At 41.1% G+C, this 25137-nt stretch overlaps 1 protein-coding gene across 11 annotated transcripts in view; it reads right to left on the minus strand.

Moving 5' to 3' along the window:
• Positions 1-25137, minus strand: part of MAP2K5 (mitogen-activated protein kinase kinase 5) — a 277056-nt gene that overhangs the window by 45108 nt on the left and 206811 nt on the right. For 6 of the 11 annotated variants that reach the window (XM_045449315.1, XM_045449319.1, XM_045449317.1 and 3 more), the window contains 2 exons: positions 19809-19835; positions 19464-19496 (listed from right to left, as the gene is read on the minus strand). The exons of 2 other annotated variants lie outside the window; for them this stretch is intronic. In XM_045449315.1, the coding sequence (XP_045305271.1) occupies positions 19464-19496; positions 19809-19835 (60 nt within the window). The remainder of the gene's footprint in view (positions 1-19463; positions 19497-19808; positions 19836-25137) is intronic. 3 more of the 11 variants (XM_045449318.1, XM_045449314.1, XM_045449322.1) reach the window with 1 other exon arrangement.

The raw sequence follows: 25137 nt of genomic DNA on the forward strand, positions 1-25137 counted from the left end.
TTTTTTTTTTTAACTATGATGTTTCTTGGCTTTGAAAAGATCCATGACGACATGTGTGCACATACATACGCTTGAGTACGTAGAAAACTGGTAGAATCTGAATAAACTGAGTGGATTCTATCCATGTCAATATCCCGGTTGTGGCATTGTACTGTGTTTATGAGCTGCTACCACTGGGGGAAACCGGGTGAAGGGTGAACAGGCCCTCTCCATGTTATTTCTTACAGCTGCATATGAATCTAAAATGATGTTGAAACAGAAAGTTTAGAAAGAAAAAGGTAGGGACCTATTTTTTTTTTTTTCAACGTTTATTTATTTTTGGGACAGAGAGAGACAGAGCATGAACGGGGGAGGGGCAGAGAGAGAGGGAGACACAGAATCCGAAACAGGCTCCAGGCTCTGAGCCATCAGCCCAGAGCCCGACGCGGGGCTCGAACTCACGGACCGCGAGATCGTGACCTGGCTGAAGTCGGACGCTTAACCGACTGCGCCACCCAGGCGCCCCGGGACCTATTTTTAAAAAACTCTGATGAGGTCTGGATTCTTGGCAGAGCTTAGCTTTATGTAAGGGGAAAGGCTGGCCTAACTATTCAAATGGAAAGCAGTTAAGGGAACTTGGCTTAAAAAAATAACCTGAGGATTTAATTTTTCCCTTTAACTCATAATTAATACGGCAATGAAACCTGACAAGGATATGGTAGTTAATTCAGACACTGATAAGGCACAGACATGAAATACTGTATAAAAATGATAGTCTGAGGCGCCTGGGTGGCTTAGTTGGTTAAGTGTCTGACTCTTGATTTCGGCTCAGGTCATGATCTCATGGTCCTGCGATCGAGCCCCATGTTGGGCTCTGCGCTGAATGTGGAGTGTGCTTAAGATTCACCCAGTCTCTCTCTCTCTCTTTCTCCCTCTGCCCCTCCCCAACTTGACATGCACGCACTCTCTCTCTGAAAAAAAAAAAATGATAGTCATTCATTACTTATTTATTGGTTCATTCAGTCAATAGTTTTCTTGACCACCTACCATGTGAAAGGCTCTGAGCCTGGCATTGTGGGATGTCTGATATTTAATCCATAACCTTAAAGAACTGGTATATTATTCAGGGGGATAAGGTGTGCACCCCTAATAAACAGCCCTGCAGGATGGAGGAAATGGCCAAGTAAGGGCTTGGCATTCATTTTAATCTGTGTCCTGTTCCCTTCTCTTTGTGCAAAACAGACATTCCTTCAAACCAAGATTTTATACTTACTGGCAGTAAGAGAAGGAAGACAGAAGGGCAACTTCTCAAAATATCAAGGTGTTGGCCAACTGGTGAATTCTATGATCAGTTGGGATGTGGTTAGATTAAACCAGCCTGGCAAGTTAAACAGAATATGGCAAGCCTTCCAACATTTTTAAGAGCCCATTTCTAGACCTCAAGTCATCAGGCCAGTAGGTAGTTAACAGCACGTGGAGTCTGATCAGTAGTGAGTTATGCACTAATACTTAAAAAATAAATTTTCTAATTCAAGCCTGATGTTCCTTTGGCTTGGCCCAACGATTTCTGTTCCTACACACTGGGACTCACACTAATTGCCACGGCTCTCTTAGACTGCTCCACTTTTGTCCACAGTGTTGGGGTCAAAGGCTGTTTGTAATTCCAGTGGCTTCACGTCAGGCAGAACAGAATTTTGCCTTGTTAGACCCCAAATTGGTTTTTGAGTCTCCGCTGTTTACTGCCTTAAAATAGCATTTTCACGAGACACCTGCAGGATCCATAGGATAAATCTCCTCTGGACTGAAGAGGAAACCTGGTTTGTTTGAAAACAAGAGAAAAAAAAAAAAAAGACACAAAAAAAGCACCCTCACCTTTAAAGATCTCCACAGAAGGTTATCTACAAACCAAAAAATCTATGTGTCCAAAGTGTAATCCAATGGTAGATTTTGGGAAATTAGCTCAGTTTTAGTATTTTGAAGGTCCTCAGTGTTTGCATCTGTAAGTTGCTGCTACAACAGACTGTGGCAGGGGTGGGGATAGGCGGGGAGAAGACAGTCACATCTTGTCAGAGAGAGAAAGGTGGGAAATAGATGGATAGGTGCTCCTGGTCAGTCAGAGAATGAGGCAGCCCAGTTTAAGATATGAGTGAACCGTAATTACACATTAGAGTTTACAAAGTCAGTCAATGCTTATAAACAGCACTCAGTTTACTTAAAAACATGGCCACTCTGTGAGGAAACAATCGGTATTTTGCCATTATGTGTATTTTTGATTTCACAATGCAGACACAACCAACCTAATCTTTGGGGTGTTATGAGGGACAGCGGCCGGGAATGGGGCTTTGAATTTAGGAAGGCTTGCAGATGGACATCATCAGAAAAGAGTGTCTGTGACCCTCCTCAGCTGGAGACCAGAAAGCCCTCCTTTTACTCCCCACTCCACATCAAGCCTTGAGCAGAGAAAGTGAAAGATGATTCAATTTCCACACCGGGTCACCCCATGCTCTGGGTTGCCAGATGTGACAAATTACACGTGTGGGCATTTTGGTGTGAAGTTCTATCCACTGGGTCTGGGCTGACAGTAGCAGCTCATTTAACTTGTCTCAGAAGGACCTGGCACCAGGGGCAAAAGGCCTGAATTTCTGCTACTGAAACGTCCACCTGACCTATAAGCCCTTAAAGCAAGGGAGACCCAGCTGTTAGCCAAGGAAACATCACAACCTGATGGCTTATAAAAACCACAAAATAGAAATGAATAGGGCTAAAGGAATCTGTCTGCAGGTAACTGAACTTTGAGATCATAAAGATTTTCCCTATTTTTTTTCTCGTAAACATGTTCCAGAAGTTATCAAGGTAAAAAGAGAAGAGGAAAACACGTCGTCATTAATATCAAAAGTAACCCATCATTTACTCTACAATTTTTGTCATGTAAAAGATTTATATTTACCTAGAGATTTTCTAAACCTATGGCAGAGATCTTGATATTTTATAAAATTCCTTGAAAATAGTAGAGAACTGGAAAATGGATTAATCTTTTAAACCATATTTACAGTTGCTTTCTCTCCAAAGCTAATAAACACTGTTTTTTCTCTTTTTATTTTAGGTCACTTGTTGGTCATAGGCTATAGTGCACAGTAATATTTACAGGTGTCTGTATGAATAGCACACCCACACACTTACACACATACTTGCACACTAACATCCACATATACCTCCCTTTTCCATGGCGTAGGCAGAACAGCAAAAAACATGCTTGTCTCATACCAAAGGGATTTCATTTACAAAAGTAAAACCCGTTATTGTCCTCTCTGTCTGTAGCCTCCCAATGCATTTCTTTTGCTTTTCCATAAAACACTACTGCAAATAATCAAGCATGACCATTGACATCCACAAGATTGAGTTTTAGGAACCATTAAATGAGCTCACCCTCGTGGGAAGCTTCCTGCTCAGGCTGGTCTAAAGGTAATTATTCAGCAATTCCTACCTGTGGTTTTACCTTGTCCCTATATAGTGTTTGAATTTCATATGCTGGTAAGGTCAATTTTTTTTCCTCAGGAAAAGTCCAGCTACACATGTTTGATCCCGGACTTAAATTATAATGTTAATATACACACTTCACCAGGTTCTATGTACAGAAGTGCCGATTAAAAGAAATCTTAGATTACAGGTAGATCATCAACTATATTAAACAAAAGCAAAAGAGGAAAATCTATGGGAGAATAATAACGCTTAACAGATTCTGAAATGAAAGGAATTATTCCTCTTTTCATAGGTAAGGGGTTGGCACGGAGACACCTGAACTACATCCACACACCGTTCAAGGGCAAGAACCTGGCAGGTCCGTGTCCTGAAAAATCAACAAGCCATAACACCATCAAGTCAGACTCCGAGAACTCACTGAAATCCAAAGACCACATCGTCACACTGTATGTCCTCCTGATGTTCACTCGACTGTTAGAATAATCACCGCCATTTGCCACCTGTGCTGCAAGCTACGGATAAGGGGGAAGCCGAACTTCCAGGGGCTCCGTGGAGGAGGAGTTCTGGTGGTAGCTGCTCACACATTTTGATAAACAAATTCAAAGGCTGTGTGAGCTGTGACTCAAAGGCTGAAAACTATATGCGAAATTGTGCTGTACCTGGTTCCAAACAATAAACTCGGGGAGAAGGGAATTTAAAGCTGGGTAAAGAAGATAGCACGTCGGTTTAAAATTAGTCAATATGAGAGGAACAAAGACAGGGAGGGAGGGAGACAGGGAGGGAAGAAGGGGGAGGAAGTGAAAAAAAAAATAGAACTACATACTGTGAAATGAACAAGTTCAGTTAGAATGTTCATCAGGATTTGGAAAATCATAATGCCATCTGCTACTCTGGACCTCAGAACATCAGGGATCTTGGGGGCCCAGACGCTTCCATTTCCAGGAGGAAGGAAGGAACTTATACTCCCTGGAATGCTGCCTCCATTCTGGAATGGAGGCAACACCCCAGCCGATCGGTTTGGAATCTCTTTTGAGAACATTTGCACTGTTCACATACGCGTTTTCCCTGGTTTAGGGAAAATGAACGGCAGGCAAAATGATTACATCAACTCGGCAGTGAGGCGGAGCAGTGCCCCAGCCTGAGCTGCTGGGTAACTGACCCTGGCATCCAACTTGGGCTCAGGGTGTGTAGGTCCCATCATGGTGGATTAAATGAGCATTGTCCTACGGCTGGATAAGACTTCACAATAGAGCAACACATGTTAAATGACAGCAGCCAAAACTGGCCCCACCAGGCAACTGCCCATTCACAGAACGCTATTCATACGCCTCCACCACCAAGAAATTAATTCATTAATAATACATCAGGCTTCATGGACAATTCAAAGAAAACAACACAAGGCTACTTGTTCAATGACTGCCTAAAGATGCAGAATTTTTCCTGGTTAAAAACAAACAAACAAAACCCAAATCTAATTGACTTACTGAAATCTAAATCATAGGGACATTTATGCTAATATTTCAGTTAGTGAAAAAGAAGAAATGGTGAAAGTCTATCCACTGAATTCACTCAGTGCCACTAGGAAATAATAAAAATACAGATTTTTTTCAGCAGTAGCTAATAAAATCTGAATTTATATAACTGTGTCTTTGGAAATTATTTTTTTCCATTTAGGTGACTTTGTACATCCTTCAGACTATCAGGAAAAATTTTGCTTTTAACTTGTTTCTTCTGTTACATTTTTTAAACTCACTTCTTTCTTTCTCCTCCCTCCCGACAACTCATAAATATGAATTAAATATAATTATAAATGAACAGAACATTAACTTTTGGATTACTGCTGTGTTTTGGTAGAATGTTAATGTCATTTCTAAAGAAACAGTTATTACCAATAGAAAAAGTAATTACTAAAGGAATCATGGCCTTAATGTTAACCTATTTTCAATCTTCAAACCAGCCAAACTGCATTAATTTAAGCATACTGGACTTTTCAAAGGAGGTATTAGATTTCTAAAGGCTGCCTTACATAAAAGAGGAGTATCAGTTTTCAGGGTCCCAATTATATATTCCCAACTGTATGGGATACAGGTCTAGTTAGCAATATCGCTGGAGGACAAGACTATTGTATATCCCCTCGTATTAACTTACCAAGTTTCTAATGCCTCAGTCACTAATTCATACAAGTTATAAACATCATGGGATTGCATATCAACACCCATTTACTGGAGTGGTCAGAGTGTTAGCTATGTGGGAAGAAGCTCAGGGCCTGCATAGGACGTCAGAAAGCTCAGGCCAGCAATTCTTGTCTCACTGTAAACCACATGCAGTTACATATTGTAAAAGGAATAGGCCAGCCTTTGGAGGCTGGGAGCTGAGGGGATGAGGATTCCTTTTACTTTTTACTAACTTCAGAAGCCAGAATGATGGCAAAGTCCCCTAGGCAAAAAAAGTGAATGCATATTATTTCCTCTGGGGTTGGTTAATACCACTTTTTGAATTCCAGGGAGATTTTCTTAGGCAACCATTTTCACCCCAACCCTCTGCCCCCAGAGAGCACCTGCTGTGTTCATAGCCCAGCAGCTCCTCAGTTAACCAGCCCTCAGTAACCTGTCTGGGAATGAGTGATTCTCCATGAATGAATCTTTTTAAGACAACCAGAGGGTTTAGGAGTTAAACCTTTGGTATATATAAATCTTTCTAAAAGGAGTCAAGCTCCTTCCTGCCGATTTAAACAGATATGCAGAATAGAATTCAATTCTTTCTTAAAGACCTGGAGTCATTCTCATAGACAGCGAAACCGAACTGTGTTGCAATAGATCTATGCCCTTGGGGCATGTCTGCAATGTTTCTAAGTTGTTTTTTCTATAGCTTTTAAAATAATCTCTCTTTGTGATGTCAGAATGTTCAGCTGCCACTTTTTCCTTCTGGCAAGGTCAGTTATAGTGTAGTAAGTGGAAAGAGCCATATCCTTTGACTGTCACTCAGTTTCCTCATCTGTAAAATGGAGTGTTATGGGAAAGCAACATGTTTCCCTGGGGAAACATTCTGTAAACCATAGAGGTTAAGGCTAGACTTTAGAATTTCGATAAAGGACCACATATATTAGTTAAGTGCCTTCTCATCATATACTCTCTTAGTTTTTGGACTGGTTCTTCTGAAGCCTTGAAAAGACAGGTAGTAAGTTCTTATAATTATGTATACATTTCATTCAACGAATATTCATAAGTGACCCCTGCACTTTAGGTGCAGCAGTATAAAGCTAGAAATGAAAAGCCTAGGTACTTAGAGTCTAGTTGATAAAACTACTTATAATTGGGTCTAGAACAGGAATTAATAGCATCTTGAATGAGGCACGTGGTGCCATCTTATGAACAGAATGCTAATCGTCTTCTTCCCGTGAACATGTCTTTCTCTCTGTGGGACTCATGCCCGTGAGGGCCTAGCTGCCCAAGCTGCATGCTTCATCCCTGACCCCACCTCTCCACTCTCCCCTACATCCAATTACTTGCCAAAGTCTGTTTATTCTATCTCCTAAATACTCTTCAAACATGCTAAGGCTAATGAAAGCCCTCATAATCTCTGATCAGAACTACAGCTTCCTAAGGGCCTTTCCCAAACCACCTTCCACAACCCTGTCAGTGATTTTTCTGAAACACAAATTTGGTTCCACCGATCCAGTTTAAAGCTTTCGGTATGCCCCGCCCCCCGAAAATGCCTTTAGGCACAGTGTAAAGATCCTTTGAAATGTGGCCCTTGTCTCATCTGTTAAAACTCTGCCAAGCACTGCAGCCATGATGAACTCCTGGTGGGGGCTTCAGGTATCTCTGAGCCTAACTCCCCCTTGCTCTTTGGGGTCCCATTCTCTGTAGAGACCTCTGGTACGTTATCATCCTATCATCAGCCCTCTTGTCTGTGTTTCCCAGCACCTTGTCCACACTTTTTAGTATAGAAGTTCTATAGCTGCAAACATCATTAAAAACCTTGTCGTTAATACCCATTTATGTGTGGTTAAAAAAAGAGCCAGTGTGCTCCTGAGAGCTCAGGCCATCAAGTCTCCCATGACTTACACTACCGGCAGTTTAAAGCGATCTATTTAGATATGACTGTTACTGGTCTGCTTCCCTGACTAGAGTAGAAAAATTTTAATGGTAGCAACTGCATCCCTAACCCCAATACCTAGCTCTGGGATTAATACAGGTTTACAGAATGACTGTTCGGGATACAATCAATGGTTTTCATACTATAATTAATGGAACTCCAAGAACTTTTATGTGGGTGCCAAGGGTGGGTACAGATAGGGTGGAGATTTAAGCCTGCCCACCCTCTGATCAAACCAGAATGGTTTCAAGTTCCAAAAAAATAAATTTAAAACTTCTGTGTGTCACAGAACACCAAGAAAGTGAAAAGAAAATCCACAAAATGGGAGAAAACATTTAGACTCTCATATCTAGAATATATAAAGAACGGTTACAACTCAATAATAAGACAAATAACCCAATTTAAAAACGGACAATGGAATTGAACAGACCTTTTTCCAAAGAAGTTATTCAAATGGCCAATAAACATATGAAAATAGTCCCAGCATCATCAATTACAAGGGAAACACAAATCAGAACCATAAGAGAGGCTACTTCACATCTACCAGGAAGACTATAATTAAAAACAAAAACAAAAGCAAAAACAAAAAACAGAAAACAGCAAGTGCTGGCAAGAATGTAGAGAAGTTTGAGCCCTCATAAATTGCTGCTGGGAACATAACATAGGGCAGCTGTTGTGAAATACAGTTTGGAAGCTCATCAAAAAGTTAAATAGAATTTTCATATGATCCAGCAATTCCACTTCTAGGTATATATCTAAGAGAGTTGAAAACATATGTCCACATAAAAACTTGCACACAGATGTTCATAACATCGTTACTCATAATAGCCAAACAGCAGAAACAGCCCAAATGTTCAATTGATAAATAAACGGTATGTGGTATACCCATACAACAGGATATTATTCAGCCATAAATAGGAATGAATTACTGATAAATGCCACAGCATGGAAGTACCTTGAAAACATCATGTTAAATGAAAGAAACCAAACATACAAAAACCAGATATTATACGGCCCAATCTACACGAAATGTCCACAATAGGGAAATCCACAGGGACAGAAAATAGATTAATTAGTGGTTGCCACAGATTGGAGGGGACAGAGGAATTATGAGTGACTGCTAACAGGTACTAGGTTTTTTGTGGAGTGACGGAAATGTTCTGGGACTGAGCTGTATACTTTAAAAGGGTGTATTTTGTTAAGTAATTTATTATTTCAATAAAAAGATTTTCAAAGAAAAAAATAAGAAATGAGTTTCTCTATGATGGCCTCTGTACTTAGCTGCTGTGTTATAGATCAGAGGCCCTACTCTGCTGGATAGGATGGACCTCAGTAGTTTTGTGTAGGAAAACTCTGCCAGGAAAAAAAAAAAAAAATATATATATATATATATATATATATATATATATATATATATATTTAAATATAAAATAGTAAATTAAAAAAATATATATATATATAGTTTTTAAATTTACTCCAAGGAGCGTTTACTGAGCTCCTGCTTGGGCTATTCTCTCTACCAGGTGTTGGGATAAATTCCTGGGCTGGATGACTTCATGATCTAGTAGAAGACAAACTCAGGAACTAAATTTGATTCCGTATGATAAAAACTGTAACAAAGCTTTTGTAACCAATGCTATGCTGAATTCCACCTAGCATTGGGCAGGAGTGTGGCAGGATGAAGAGGTAGGAAGGTAACAGGGACAGCTTCAAAGAGGAGACGACATGTGAGCTGGGCTTTAGAGCATGCTTAGGCATGGGCAAGGTGAAGAGGCTGAAGAGGTCATTCCAAGCAGGGGGAGGGGCACCAGCACAGGTGTGAAAGCGTGCAGCAAGTCTGAAGACCACTGACTGACCCAAAGTGAGGCTGAAATAAATACGGATGAGAGACTCAAATGCCTTGCTAAGAAGCTGAGACACTATCTCATGGATAGGGTGATCCCCGGAAGGTTTGAGAGGTTGAGACCTGTATTTTTAAAACTACAGATACACTGTGGAGGTCGAGCAGTAGGAGAAACAAGGCAGAGAGAAAAACTTAGAAGCTTTTTAATAATGTGCTTTCAAAGTAGACTCTTCCCTCTTTTCCTCCCCCTTTCCCGGTCCTCAATCTTCTCATCCCCGTCTTCACACGTCACCCTCTGCTAGAACAGAGATGTTAGCTACCTCTTGGTTCTCCTGGTTCATGTCAAAGCGTCTAGCCGCGTGATTAACCTCCACCCTCTTCTGCCAGGCGGGCACCGCCATCAAACACTGCTTTCTTCCAGCATGGGACATGTTTGCTGGCATTTCTAGAAAATGTCAGAGGAGCTGCGTCCATGTGAAGAGTTCTTGTGAGTTCAGGTGTTTGGTGAGGTGGACGACTGTCCCCATTCATAAGGGCTCTTTTTAATGCCACTGTAATGATGTGCATATGCCCATCAGGCAGCTAATAGTGGAGGTTTTCGTATGTCTTCATTAAAATTTATGGTTAGAGTCATAAGGACTCAATGAAGGTACAGACTTCTTATAAAGGGAGGCTTGTAATGATGGGTTATTAGCTATGATGATGATGATGATGATGGTGGTGGTGGTGGTGATGCCAAGAGAGTCTGTTCCCATCCTAAGCTTTACTTTATTCATCGTCAAGGACCCCAGGCCAGGCCCTACAGCAACACCCCCCACCCCACCCATTTCCTTCAGTTTTTGTTTATCACTCAGCTGGCCACTTCCTTTCCATCTTCCTTCCCTCGTCCCCACTGTGGCCTTCCTGTCAAACCCCCTTTCCCGGCCACAAGACCTTATATGGAAAGCCATCACCTCCCCCACTTCTGGCCCTGAGGCACAAAAGACCTGTGGTTGGCCTGGAACCCTGGTGTGATTGCAGTGATTCCACTTTCGATGCCACCTTTTGACACATAAACATTCTACATTTTGATGAAGAACCATGTTTCTTCCCTCACTTATGCTCTTGGGTGTCACATCCATGTTCCCTTTTAGGAGTTTCATGGTTTTAGTGCTTACATTTGGGTCTTTCACCTCTTTTGAATTAATTTTTGTATATGATATCAGTAGGGGTCCAAATTCATGCTTTTGCATGTGGACATCCAACTGTCCCAGCATCGTTTGTCAAAAAAACGATTCTTTCACCACTGAATGGTCTTGGCGTCTTCGCTGGAAAACAACTGAGCATGGATATGTGGGTTTATCTCTGGATTCTCCATTCTATTCCATATGCCTGCCCTTATGCCAACACCATACCATCTTGAGTACAGTAATTTTGGAGTTATGAAATCAGGAAGTATGAATCCTCCAACTTTCTCTCTTTTTTTTTTTCAAGATTGTTTTGGCTATTCCGAGTTCCTTGCATTTCCCTATGCATTTTGGGATCAGCTCATCCATTTCTGCAAGAGCCCACTGGGATTGTGACAGAGACTGCACTGAATCTGTAGATCAATTTGGGGAGTACTGCCATGTTAACAATATTAAGTCTTCCATTCCCTGCACATGGGTGTCTTCCCATTTATTTAGGTCTTAAATTTCTTTCAATAATGTTTTGTGGTTTTCCAAGTCTTTTATTATTTTTGATTCTTTTGATGATAATGTTTACCTATTTTTGAGAGCATGAGCAGAGAAGGGGCAGAGAGAGAGGGAGACCCAGAATCCGAAGCAGGCTCCAGACTCCGAGCTGTCAGCACAGAGCCTGACGTGGGGCTCAAACCCACAAACCGCGAGATCATGACCCAAGCCCAAGTTGGATGTCCAACCAACTGAGCCACCCAGGCGCCCCCTTTTTTAAATTTATTATTTTTTTTTAATGTTTATCTATTTTTGAGAGAGTAACTTGAATTGTTTTCATTTCATTTTTGGATAGTTCATTTTGGATTACATGTGTATAGAAATACAATTGATTTTTGTGTGTTCTTGTATCCTACAACCCTGCTGAACTCATTTATCAACTGTCTTTTTGTGTGTATTTTCTAGTGTTTTCTATACAAAATATCATGTCATCTATTAAATATAGTTTTACATCTTCCTCTTCAACCTGGATGCCTTTTCTTTTTCTTTAAAAAAAATTTTTTTTAACGTTTATTTATTTTTGAGACAGAGAGAGACAGAACATGAATGGGAGAGGGTCAGAGAGAGAGGGAGACACAGAATCCGAAACAGGATCCAGGCTCTGAGCGGTCAGCACAGAGCCCGACGCGGGGCTCGAACTCACGGACCGCGAGATCATGACCTGAGCTGAAGTCGGACGCTTAACCGACCGAGCCACCCAGGTGCCCCACCTTTTCTTTTTCTTGACTAATTTTCCTGGGTAGAATCTCTAGAACAAAGTTGAACAGAAGTGGTGAGAGTGAACATCCTGGTCTTTTCCTGTTCTTAGGGTGGGAAGCTTTCAGTCTTTTATCATGAAATAAGATGTTAGCTGTGGGGCATTAGATGTTCTTTATCAGGCTGTTGAAGTCCCCTTCTCTTTCAACTTCGTTGTGTGTGTGTGTGTGTGTGTGTGTGTGTGTGTGTGTTTTATCAAGAAAGGGTGGTGGATTTTTGTTAGATGCTTTTTTGTATCTGCTGAGATGATCATGGGATTTTCGTTCTTTATTCTACTAATCTAGTATATTATATTGACTGATTTTCATTGGGCCAATCTTGTATTTTGAGGATAAATCTCACTTGGTTATGATGTATAATTTCTTTTATATGCTGCTGGATTCAGTTTACTGGTATTTTCTTGAGCATTTTTGCATTTACATTGATAAGTTTTCTTGTGAAGTCTGTTTGGCTTTGGTATCAGGATACTACTGGTATCATGGAAGAAGATAGGGAGTGTTCTCTTCTATTTTTTGGAGAGTTTGAGAAGGACTGGTGTTAAATCTTCTTTAAACATTTGTTACAATTCATGACAAACTCATGAAACCATATGGTCCTGGGCCTTCCTTTGTGGAAAGTTTTAAAAAAATCTTATTTACTGTTATAATTCTATTCAGATTCTGTATTTCTTGAGTCAGTATTGGCAGTTTGTGTTTTTCTAGGAATTTGTCCATTTCATTTAGGTTATCCAATTTGCTGGCATATGATTGTTCGTGTCATTTTATTTATTTATTTTTTTTTTAAAATTTTTTTTTTTCAACGTTTATTTATTTTTGGGACAGAGAGAGACAGAGCATGAACGGGGGAGGGGCAGAGAGAGAGGGAGACACAGAATCGGAAACAGGCTCCAGGATCTGAGCCATCAGCCCAGAGCCCGACGCGGGGCTCGAACTCACCGACCGCGAGATCGTGACCTGGCTGAAGTCGGACGCTTAACCGACTGCGCCACCCAGGCGCCCCTTATTTTTTTATTTGAGATAGAGAAAGAGAGAAAGAGAGAGAGAGAGAAGAGAGAGGAAGGGAAGGAGGGGGGGAGAACACGAACAAATGGGGAGAAGGGGCAGAGACAAAGAATCTTAAGCAGGCTCCACACTCAGCGTAGAGTTCAATGCAGGGCTTGATCTCATGGCCCTGGGATTATGACCTGAGCTGAAATTAAGAGTCAGACATTCAACTGACTGAGCTACCCAGGTGCCCCCTTTTCATTTTCTTACAGACCTTTTTAATTCTGTAAGGTTGGTAGTAAGGAGCCTCCTTACATTCTCGATTTAGACATTTGAGTCTTTCTTTCTCTCTCTCTCTCTGTCTCTCTCTTTGGTCAGTCTAGCTAAAAGTTTGTCAATTTATCTTTGCAAAGAAGCAACTTCTGGTTTCATTGATTTTCTCTATTTTTTATTATCTATTTTGTTTATTTTCACTCTAATTTTTTTTTTTATTTAAAAAAAATTTTTTTTTTCAACGTTTATTTATTTTTGGGACAGAGAGAGACAGAGCATGAACAGGGGAGGGGCAGAGAGAGAGGGAGACACAGAATCGGAAACAGGCTCCAGGCTCTGAGCCATCAGCCCAGAGCCCGACGCGGGGCTCGAACTCACGGACCGCGAGATCGTGACCTGGCTGAAGTCGGACGCTTAACCGACTGCGCCACCCAGGCGCCCCTTTCACTCTAATTTTATTTCCTTCCTCTTGCTTGCTTTGTGTGTAGTTTGCTCTTCTTTTTCTAGTTTCTTACAGTACAAGGTTAAGTTACTGATTTGAGATCTTTCTTCCTTTCTAGTACAGGCATTGATAGCTAAAAATTTCCCTCCAAACACTGCAGACCCACCCAGATGTTCTACGTAGAGTGCTATGGCATGTCATTCCTAAGACCAAATCCTTTTTCCTTTCTATTCACATTAGGGAAGAACAATTGGTGTATCTCAGAATTATTCAGCTAGCACCTTCAACAATCAAGCCTATTGTTTGTCTTCATACCTGGTCCAATTATAGCCCAGTAATGAACACTGAAAGTCTGTGCTTCTATTTCAGAATACAAATTGCGGAATTTCACAAATCTTGTAGTTCTTAATTTTTTTTTATTTGAATATAGTTGACACACACAATGTTATGCTAGTTTCAGGTGTACAACACGGTGATCTGACAACTCTCTCTGTTATGCTGTGTTCACCACAAGTGTGGCTACCATCTGCCACCAATACAATGCGATCACAGTCACAGAGATATATATTCATAGGGAATATGTTCCCTATGCCACAGCTTCCATTTCTGACACTTATTCATTCCATATCTGGAGGCCTGTACCTCCCACTGCTCTTCACCCATTTTGCCTGCTCCCCCCTCAACCTCTGGCAACCAGTTTGTTCTCTGTATCGATGAGTCTGTCTCTGCTTTTCTTTGTTTTTGTTTTTTTTAGATTCCATATATAAGTGAAACCATATAGTATTTGTCTTTCTTTGCCTGACTTATTTCACTTAGCATGACACGCTCTAGGTCCATCCATGTTGTCACAAATGGCAAGATCTCATTCTTTTTTATGGCTGAGTAATATTCCACTGTGTGTGTGTGTATGTGTGTGTGTGTGTGTGTACACATCTTTACCTATTTATCTATCAGTGGACACTTGGGTTCTTCCATATCTTTGCTATAATAAATAATGCTGCAATGAACACAGAGGCACACATATCTTTTCAAATTAGTGTTTCTGTTTTCTTTGGATAAATACCCAGTAGTGGAACTAGTGGATCGTATTGTATTTCTATTTTTAAATTTCTGAGGAACCTCCATACTGTTTTCGACAGTGGCTGCACCAAGTTACATTCCCACCAACAGTGCACGAGGGTTCCTTTTTCTCCACATCCTCGCCAACACTTGTTATTTCTAGTCTTTTTGATTCCAGCCATTCTGACAGGTGTGAGGTGAAAACTCATTGTGGTTTTGGTTTGTATTTCCCTGACGATTAGTGATGTTGAGCATCTTTTCGTGTGTCTGTTGGCCTTGCAGTTCTAAAAAAATCAACATTTTAAGGTAGAAGATATTTCTGACTGGGTATAAAGATGACTTAAAAGAATTCACTTTTTTACTAGTAAAGTAAATAAACAGAAGTCTAAATTAGGGATTTGCTAATTGTCTTCCTGAGTACCTACAGATGTTAGGTAGGAATTTATTTTTAGTTGTAATATGTTTGAAACATATATACACTGAAAGTAATAATCCATTTTTCTGGTTGTCATATTTTAGACAACCTGAACATTCTGAAACACATATGTGAACTTAAAAATGATTCACGAAAAGGATTTCTGTCTAACATTTACTTTTCTCTTTTCTTGACCTGGGAAGCTCCTACTCATTCTTTTTAAGACCTAGCTTAAATGCCACCTTCCCTGGGGAGGGCTTCTCCTTATCACCCCCAGGACAAACTCTCCTGTCTCTGGGTTCTACAGACGCACCCTACACTGAGCCATACTATTCATTTCTGTGTCCATATCTTTTTCATGTGTGAATTACTTAGGGGCAGGCTCAAGGGTGACGTCCTTGCCTCCATCTTTGCAGTTCCCAGAACCTCAATCCACTGATGGCCTCCACTAGTGGGCTCCAGCCAGCCTGGGATTTGGTGACTCAGAAATCATTGCTGTATTCATACCTGCCGCATCACCATTGTGGCCAGTCCTTTGCTGCCAGCCAAGCTAGAACCCTAGGCACCAGGGAGAGTGTTGGATGGATAAGTAGCTTCCTGAGTCCCAGCACATCGTATTGGCTCTGGACGCGGGACTGTGCTTCTGCCTTTCTACCGTGACTTACACAGCTAGTCTACAGCTGGCCTGGAAGCCCTGTGCTCTCTAGGCTTGGAGGCTGTCCCCACCATGGTCTGCTCAACTTGGGCTATCAAACAGCAGGAACTTTTGATAACTATTTGCTGAATGAATGCACGCGAGCCCACCCATTTTACTTCATTAAAGAGAGGCACAAGCCTCTATCTTCCTACTCAGGTGAGCTCTGACCTTACACATACCACTTGGGTTTCTGACTTCATTTGGCACCTGCTAGTTTTACTAGGGTCACTATCAGGAGTGCAAAGACTGAAGACAGATGGTCAGATCACGGGGGCAGCAGGTGGTCACTGTCGAGAATGAAGAGTGACCAAAGAAAGCAGGGATGATCACGAGACAGAGCACAGGAGAGTACCAAGCACAGCGGCACAGCCATGTAGGGCTATTTAGCCTGGGAATAAACGGCTCTACACACCTCAAGAGGCCCAGACATTTTATTGAGTGCCAAGGCCAAACACAGGCAAAAGGGTTGGTAAAATTCAGTGGAAGAATAAGGTAAGCCCCACACAATTTTATAACCCCAGAGGGCATCAATACATCAAAGTTTAGCTCAGTATCATGTTCAAAACAAGGACCTGAGTCATCAAGAAAAGGTTAAATGATATTCATTACACACTGTCAACAGGCTGCCAAGAGCAAATACATTTTAGAAACACTTCTTTCTAAAAATGAAAATTTCTCATTGATGTCAGAGCTTCAAGTGGTAAATCTCAGTTATCTGGACAATAGGGGCCATCTTATTCCCCAAAGATATCGGATGGCTAGGGCACCGTGGCATACGCAGAGACACTTATCACTTAACAATTAATCAAGCACTTCACACCACAGGTATTCAGGAACTGGAGAGGGCCCAATTACATAAGAATTTTAAAGGAAGAAGTTCTTTTGAGAGAAGCAAGTCTGAGTCATCGACACTATCATGAGGATATCAGGCATATCCTGAGTTAGCCAGTTCCAAGCCACGTAAACTCTACCCACCAAAATTAAACTGGATTGCCCTGATTTCTGACTGGAGCTGGATTCTCTCGTTGCCTTGACTATCTACCCTTCCAGGTCCTGATCCGCAGTCCAGATTTCACATTCAGGATTCTTACTCCTGTTTAACTTTTGGTGTCTTCCATTTGGACATCTGGTAGCTAGCTGTGGCCTTGTTCCACGATTCTACTTCCTGACTCCCGGACTGGCTCTGACATTCATTGCTGGCCGTTCTAGGGCTGGCTTCTGCCCACCTGGTCTTGTCTTATTACTTCTTCACTGTTTACCAGGTTATGCTGGGAGGGCAAGCTATATCCACACAATAATGAAGTATGGTACACTGGGCTTTACTTAGCTCTTTTGTATACGACTCTGAATACATCCATCCATCTTGTCCTAACTAGGCTCCCTTAGGGGTGGTGCCCCTAACTCTGACCCGACTTTTCTCTAACAGCAACAGTACACACTGTCATTGGACACACACCTCACAACGGGGCATATCCCACACACAAGGAGTAAAACGGCTCAGATCCTAGCTGGTTATTTTCACGCAGGAATAGAAGGCCTAAAAGTCAGGTACAAATGAAGATAGATAGTTAATAGCCCTCTGGGATCTAAAAGGGCAGATTTAGTCCTGTAAGACATTATGGAAGAGGTTCTCAAACCTTAATGACCTGGGAAGCTGGTCAAATGTAGATTCCTGGGCTCCACCCCTAGAAAGTCTAATCCAGTGACCTGAGTCCAAGAATCTGCATTTTTAACCAAAGCCTCAGGTAATTCTGATGCAGTTAGTCCTGAGACTACCCTTTGAGAAACACTGTATCACTGCAATGGGAAATGTGACAAACATGGGACAAGCACAGTAATTAACACCTCCCCCCCAGTCCCACCATCCTTTCTTTCTTAGAAGCTAGGATGCACTTTGCATAAGGCAGGTCAGTTGGCCAATTCTTTCCTAATACTCATCATGGAACATCAGCTCAGTTCCAAGATCAATTTATGTTTGTTCTAGTAAATTCAATGTAAATTTCGCAAGTTTCCTTGAAGAAGATATTTTTAATATGTCTTTTGCATAAATGGGAACAGGTGTTTACATTATATTTTTCTCTCAACTGAGGAAGAAATGCTATAAAGAAAAACATACCATTTAAGTCACATGCTACTATCCTTCCCACATACCATCCTGCCTTAGAACATCTCTTTAGGATAATTTCAAAAGTCTCAGGATTTGCCCAAATCAAGCAAGTGGAAATATTTTACATTTAACAGCGATCATTACTACTTTAAATACGGAATGAAAGTATCTGTTTGATTCAGAAAAACCTCAAATTAGCTCACCAGCAATGCATGTATTGCTGGTGAGGGGTATCTGTACCTGAATGTTCTAATGCTCAGGAGCCCGGCCAGGCAAGATCAGTGGAGTCCAGAGAGCCCAGCAGTCTGTGCATCTGACTGGGTAGCCAAGTTTCCCTGGGAATGTCCCTGAGCAACCCTGGAGGGGGAACCTCAGGAAAATCAGTTTAATTGGGAGGATTCTGATGGGGATAGGACGCTTTTGGAATCTAAGATGACAGAAGATATTGATGAGCTATTAGATCCAGGGGGCCTGTCTGATATTTGAGATAATGGGACCTCCATTTGTTTCAGGACGATGCCTTCATTTTTGCACTAACATGGTTTATGGCTTGCAGGGGATATATGGACTGACGGATGCAACCATTAAGGATGTTAGAGCCCCATTCTTACTATTATTGTGATATGTGTGTGCGTTTGTTTTTTTCCTAGGAGGATCTTTATTTTTTCCCCTAAATCTCATAACTGGTTATACAGATGTTTAATTGAGAGGAATAATTATGAATTACGATTTGTTTTTTTTCTTTCAAACTTTCCTATCTGAATCATTTATCGCCTTCATTACAAGTGTTTTAAATATTGTAAAATTAAAGTTTAAAAAATAAACATTGCCTGTAGGCAAGCCCAAGCCCAGAAAGTCAGTTTTTAAAAAACATTAGTGTTTTCTTAATTGGGAGCATTGTGTACTACAAGCCTTGTGCTCTGCTAATTTACAGAAAAACAGACTTTAAATTCAGAAGAAGGAGTAGAAAAAGTAGACTGAGAAAGAAATGCCGGTAGATTAACTCCATGAAGGCAAAGGGACAATGGAACTCGATGGATAAGGATTATCAGAGGTAGAAGGACTTAAAATGTGCGGGTTCTAGTTAAAAGCAGAAGTTAGGAATGTATTCTGGGGAAAATGCCTATTTAGGAAATTAAGGCTGAACTGTTGACCCAGAGCTTTGGAACATTTTTATCACCCCGCTATGCTTTGGGTAAATAAAGCAAGGGAGACAAATTTTATCCAGCTTATGTTTGCTGTTCGACTCTGACCCTTGCCTACTGGAATGACTTTAAATATCTGCTATGGAAAAAAAAATGATACCACTTTAATTTCCGGCTCTATCCCCATCTGGCCAGGGAGAAGAGGATGAATTGATATCACCCTGTTTTGTCTTTAGGGCTTCTGATACCCCTGAGGACCAGCCCATGGGACAATCTGTTTGGGCAGGGATTCTGGGCCAGAATCAGGAGAGTGGGACTCCGGACAAGGCCGGTCCACGTAACACAGCTCAGAGCCATACAACACAACTTGCTCCGAGGATGTTGGGCACTGTGCTTCATTAGGAAACAAAATATAAGCTTTCCACACCATTAGGAATGACTTTAGGAGTGAAAGCACATAAGACGATGCCTCACCTCATCAACAATGCACTGCAGAAGCTGGAGAGGCTGCAACGGGAAAGAAGAGAGGAAAAAGTATTAGCCTCTGTGCAATGTCTTTACAGTGGAGTGGAAAGAAAAAAATCATTAATGCAATAAAATATAGCAAGATTAATCAACAACAGCAAACTCTTATAAAAACATTGATGCTCAGGATGTTCTATTATTTCTAATGGTACCTAATCTAATACAGGCAGTTAAAGGTTTGCATTTTCTTCAAAATGCAATTTGCTAAGTTTAAAACAAGGCATTCAAGCATGCAAAGGAAGCAGCCATCAGGAAAAAGAAAAGTGAATTTTTTTCTGAACTCATAAAGCTTACCATTAAAGATCCCTGGTTTTTCTGAATCTGAAAAAAGGCAATATGTAATTAGCATGTCATAATCAAAATGACTCACTTGGACACATTATGATCACTGAGAGAAAATTATTGCATTGCTGGTGGCAATTTGTGGGCATGTGTTAACACAATTTACATAATGAAAATACACAAATGTTAATAGCTCGCTTCTCATTTATAGGCGAAAGTCAGCAGAATGTTAATTTCACACAACACTTTTTAGTACCCTCCAGGTTGTATTAGAATAGGGAGAAAAACCATAATCCATTTCAAAAGGCTGTTTACGATTCAGATATAAATAATGTTTTATATTGCTAGATTGTGAACACTGGGCTTAATGTTGCAATCATTGCTAATGTTATGAAGCTCACTCTTTTTAAATTAAAAACCGATTTATTTAAAATTGAAATTAAATCATAGTCAGAAATTAGAATTTTGGATTCCTGCCAGTGTCTGTTCACAATCCCCTATTTTTTGAAGAAAACTTTAATTATGTGGTTGAAGTATTTGTCTTTAACTCAGGAGTGGGGTGAAGACACCACCTTTTCCAAAGTTCCTTCAGCCTGTTTCCTGGGAAGCAGTGCTCTCTGGGAAAATCAAATTCATGCAAGTTTTACACTGTTTTCCAGGGAACAAAAAGCAGAGGCAAGTAAATGTCTCCTCCTAACCAACATTCTGAAGGCAGGCTGTTCACACATCTAACACCGATAAGCCGCGTCTCTTAGAAAATGACTAAAATGTGACACCAAATTAATAACACATCCAGTTACTAACTGAAATACTAAACACTTCAATCCCCCACCCCCACACAAATGACTGCAGTTATTACTAACTCAATGCAAATAAAGTCCCAGGCACTAAGTTTCCTAAGAAGGAAAATTTCAGGAACCAAGTATGATGTTGATGGGTCAGTTGTTTGCTGAGATAACTGAGCTCCAACCAGCTAGTAAGATACAGGGATAATTGTAAAAGGACATTTGATCACTGAACAACACAGAGGTTAGGGATGCTGACCCCTGTGCAGTTGAAAATCCATATATAACTTTTGACTCCCCAGATACAATCAGCCTACTGTCGACCAAAAGTGTTACCAATAACAAGTAATAATAAAGAGTCGATTAACACATATTTTGCATGGTAGATGTATTATATGCTATATTCTTATAAGAACGTAACCTAGAGAAAAGAGAGTTAAGAAAATTATTAAGAAAATCGTAAGGAAGGGGTGCCTGGGTGGCTCAGTCAGCTGGGTGTCCGACTCAGCTTCAGCTCCAATCTTGATCTCAGGTTTGTGAGTTCAAGTCCTGCACTTGGCTCCATGCAGGGCGTGGAGCCTAGTTTAAAAAATAAATCATAAGAAAGAGAAAATACATTTACAGTTCTGCGCTGTATTTATTAAAAAAAAAAACCTGCATATAAGTGGACTCATGCAGCTCAAATCCATGGTTGTTTAAGAGCCAGGTGTATTTTTTAAGTAAAAGAACCTGTTAATGGTGTTTTAAGAAGTTCTTCCATGTATATTTGATCTGCATAAGCACCCTGAGGTCGGCAAGGATGGTCATTTCTATCCTCTGGGCCTCCCCTGGGTCATTTCTATCCTCTGGGAAAACTGGGCCTTCCAGTGGACCGGGCAGGGACAGGGTGAAGGCCACGGGGACAGGCTGTGGTACTGTGGGTTCTCCCGTGCTCTTTTCTTCCCCCATATCTACCTATGGTCACAGCACGATTTCAAAACAACTGGATTTGTGTAGATATACTTGTAGATATATTTGTAGAAATATTCTTGGCATGGTAAAGTGGGTAAATAATCAATTTGGGCAGGTGGGTTCCTTTCAACTAGAATGCATGCTTCTCAAAGGCAGAAACTATGTTTTTGCATTTCTTTTGTATCCACGAGGCTTCTCAGCAGACCCTTCCTTCACCAGTGCTTGAGTGTTTTAAAAAGCACTTTCCTGTGTATTATCCCAACTAAACATGGCACCCACTCATCCCTGCTCTACTCAGTCACCACTCCCTGAAAGCTCTGTCCCAGGCTGACTGGCTCGTAGTCTCCTTGGGTAGTTCCCACTTAATGGTATGCCGAATTACTGCTCCTTCCTCTAGTCACTGAGTATTTCTGCATAATGCTCTGACGGGAAAGATTTACTTTAAAAAGGAAGAGAGGGACACCTGGGTGGCTCAGTCGGTTAAGGCTCTGACTTCTGCTCAGATAATGATCTCATGGTTCATGAGTTCGAGCCTCACATCGGGCTCTGCGCTGACAGCTCAGAGCCTGGAGCCTGCTTCAGATTCTGTGTTGTGCTCTCTCTCTGCTCCTCTCCCGCTCTCTCTCTCTCTCTCTCTGTCTCTCTCAAAAATAAATAAACATAATTTTTTTTTTAAAAACGGGGTGCCTGGGTGGCTCAGTTGGTTGAGCGTCCGACTTTGGCTCAGGTCATGATCTCGCAGTTTGTGAGTTCGAGCCCCATGTCGGGCTCTGCGTTGACAGCTCAGAGCCTGGAGCCTGCTTCGGATTCTGTGTCTCCCTCTCTCTCTGCCCCTCTCCCATTCACTCTTTCTCTATCAAAAATGGATAAATGTTAAAAAAGTTAAAAAAAAAAAAAAAAAAAAAAGGAAGAGAGAGGGTTAACTACCACCCTGGAGAGGCTAAGGATTTTAGTCAGAAGCCATACCCCTTTTCAAAACTCATGAAAGGCCCAGGTAACTTCCCAACAGGAGATTGGCTTTTATTTATTTATTTTTCAAGTACACATGGATCTTCTCCCCCCACCCTCCATTCTTAGTAAGATATATCTACTTCAACAGGAGGGCTACTTGTAATGAGCAAATTAGAAATCCATTTTTGGCAAAGAGAGTGTTTTTCACAAATTTCCAACAGTCAGGGGGGATTACAACATTCTCTGAGGAAAACATGTGGCAAACATTCTAAGTGAGATGTTTCAAAATAAATTCAGGAATAAACTGTGCAACACTGTTCCCAGCAATACATAAGTTGTGTGAAATGAGTTCAGGGGAGAACATTTTTCCTCATGAACTAAACTCTTAAGAGGTCTCCACCTTGCCCTATTCTGTGGGTTAAAGAAACCATGGTTGAAGACAAAATTTTACTATGCCTTACAACGAGGAAGAGGGAAACAGCAGTATCAGAGTCTTTTTTATGATCTTCTAACTATACCATTTTGCCCAGGTTTTTAAAGAGAGATGTTGTTACCAGGTTTTATTACACAGCTTTGATAGCTACATATTATATGAAATCATCTTCATAAATTTTGTATTAAGGTAGCAGTGCCAGTACCTGAAATTGATTCAAAATGCTTAAGATACTCAATTACTTTTTAACACTGTTACACAATGCGGTGACTTATATCTTCTATTTCACGAGAACTTGAGGACACAACATCATTGTAATTGATTCATTTTCTCAATTAAATAAAGCTACTGTGCTTTTCTTTATATGAATGCCACACAGACCACAGAGTTAGATATATTCTTTCCTTTCTTGGTCTCAGATATATTGCCTTAAAGGTTATATTCTGTTCCTCTGTTTAATTCCACCAGAAAATTTAATGCCACGGTCATATTTTTCAAATTCTGAATTGCCATGTACCTGACTGTATTTATATTAGGCTTATTTTTCACTGCTAAACTCTTTGTTGTTTACCTTTTTCAAGATCACATTACCGTACGGGCACAGCAACCATAAAACAGACTGAAACAAAGTCAACCTCCAGTCACTGCCTCTGCTTTTACACACAGTTCATGAAAAAGTGAAGCCCCTAGTTTTATAGCACATTAAAAGTGGTACTAAGGGTGCTTGATATAAAATGTTAGCTTTGTGAATGCCTCTCTTTATTCTAGGTCTGCCTTCCAAATGCTGAGCTGTGAGAGCAGAGTTCAGAGGAACACAATAATATTGTTAGGGCTGATGAACTGCCTGTACCTCACAACACAGGAAATGCTGTTTATAACTAACTCGTCCAAGTCCAGATTCCCGTTTGCACATTTTGCTGGTGTTGAGTAGTCTACATCTAACTAGTACTTTGGGACAATGAACAGAACAATAATTGCTCCAGCCGTTACACTTTGCTAATCAGTCTCCAGAACTAGTAGCATTTTGATAGACTAATTAGTTGAACCTCTTTTCTCTTCTGGGCATAGCCTTTTTTTCCCCCCTTTTGCCAGCCCTTAGCTATAAGGCTTTAAGGCACACTAACAGGGGACACCTCAGTCTGATGTAAGGCAGATCCTTGTGTGTTTAAATGGGGAGGAAAGACTTCATAACGGGCGGGCCTAAGTATCAGTTGTGGGGTGTTACTGCAGTAACATTTATCACATATTTCCTTGCAAGGACTGTATAGCTGGCAATTAGAAGAGCTCCCATAGCATGACTAATGGCTTTGGAAAATGATCCCGGAAAGGAAGCTCCTGATGCAAAAGTTTACTTGTGGGGCCTCAACTATCTAGTCAACGGCTCTGGTGATAAACAGCAACTCTGGGGACCCCGCATTACACGCCCACCTCTGCAGAGGTGCTGTGTACACACAGCGGGAAAGCAGGCTTGGCCACCAGCCCTTTTGCATTATGTGCAGAAGCACAGTCAGGAAACTAAAATGATCCACCTATGTAACTTCGAGAAGACACCAGCAATAGCTTTCATTTTCTCTTTTACTCTCTGGAATGATGGCTTGCCCTGCAGCCCTTGTCGCAGAGATTTATGTGTGACCGAGGTCAGATCTTCCAATATCAGTTGACAAATTTTCTCTTTACATATTTACTGCTTTCCTAGCTTGTGTTATTTTCTCTTAAGTAGAAGAAGGAAATATGAAATTAAATGATACGGTGAGCATTTTTAAAGAATACCAGGAGTGAGTGTGTGTGTGTGTGTGTGTGTGTGTGTGTGTGTGTGTGTGTGTGGTGTTCCTGGCACTACACTTGAGCCTGCAATGTTCAACTCTATTCTTTTTTTTTTAAATTTTTTTTTAACGTTTATTTATTTTTGAGACAGAGAGAGACAGAGCATGAACGGGGGAGGGGGGGGGCAGAGAGAGAGGGAGACACAGAATTGGAAGCAGGCTCCAGGCTCTGAGCCATCAGCCCAGAGCCCGATGCGGGGCTCGAACTCATGGACTGCGAGATCATGACCTGAGTTGAAGTCGGACGCTTAAGCGACTGAGCCACCCAAGTGCCCCTGTTCAACTCTATTCTTATTTCACACACATTTTAGGAACGATAGTTATTTTGCAGACTCTCTTTTCAAATCGGATGCATTAAGCTTAACCCTGCCTAACATAAACCAGGATTATGGTAAACT

Source organism: Leopardus geoffroyi, chromosome B3, assembly GCF_018350155.1.
Source record: "Leopardus geoffroyi isolate Oge1 chromosome B3, O.geoffroyi_Oge1_pat1.0, whole genome shotgun sequence".
Taxonomy (NCBI): Eukaryota; Metazoa; Chordata; class Mammalia; order Carnivora; family Felidae; genus Leopardus; species Leopardus geoffroyi.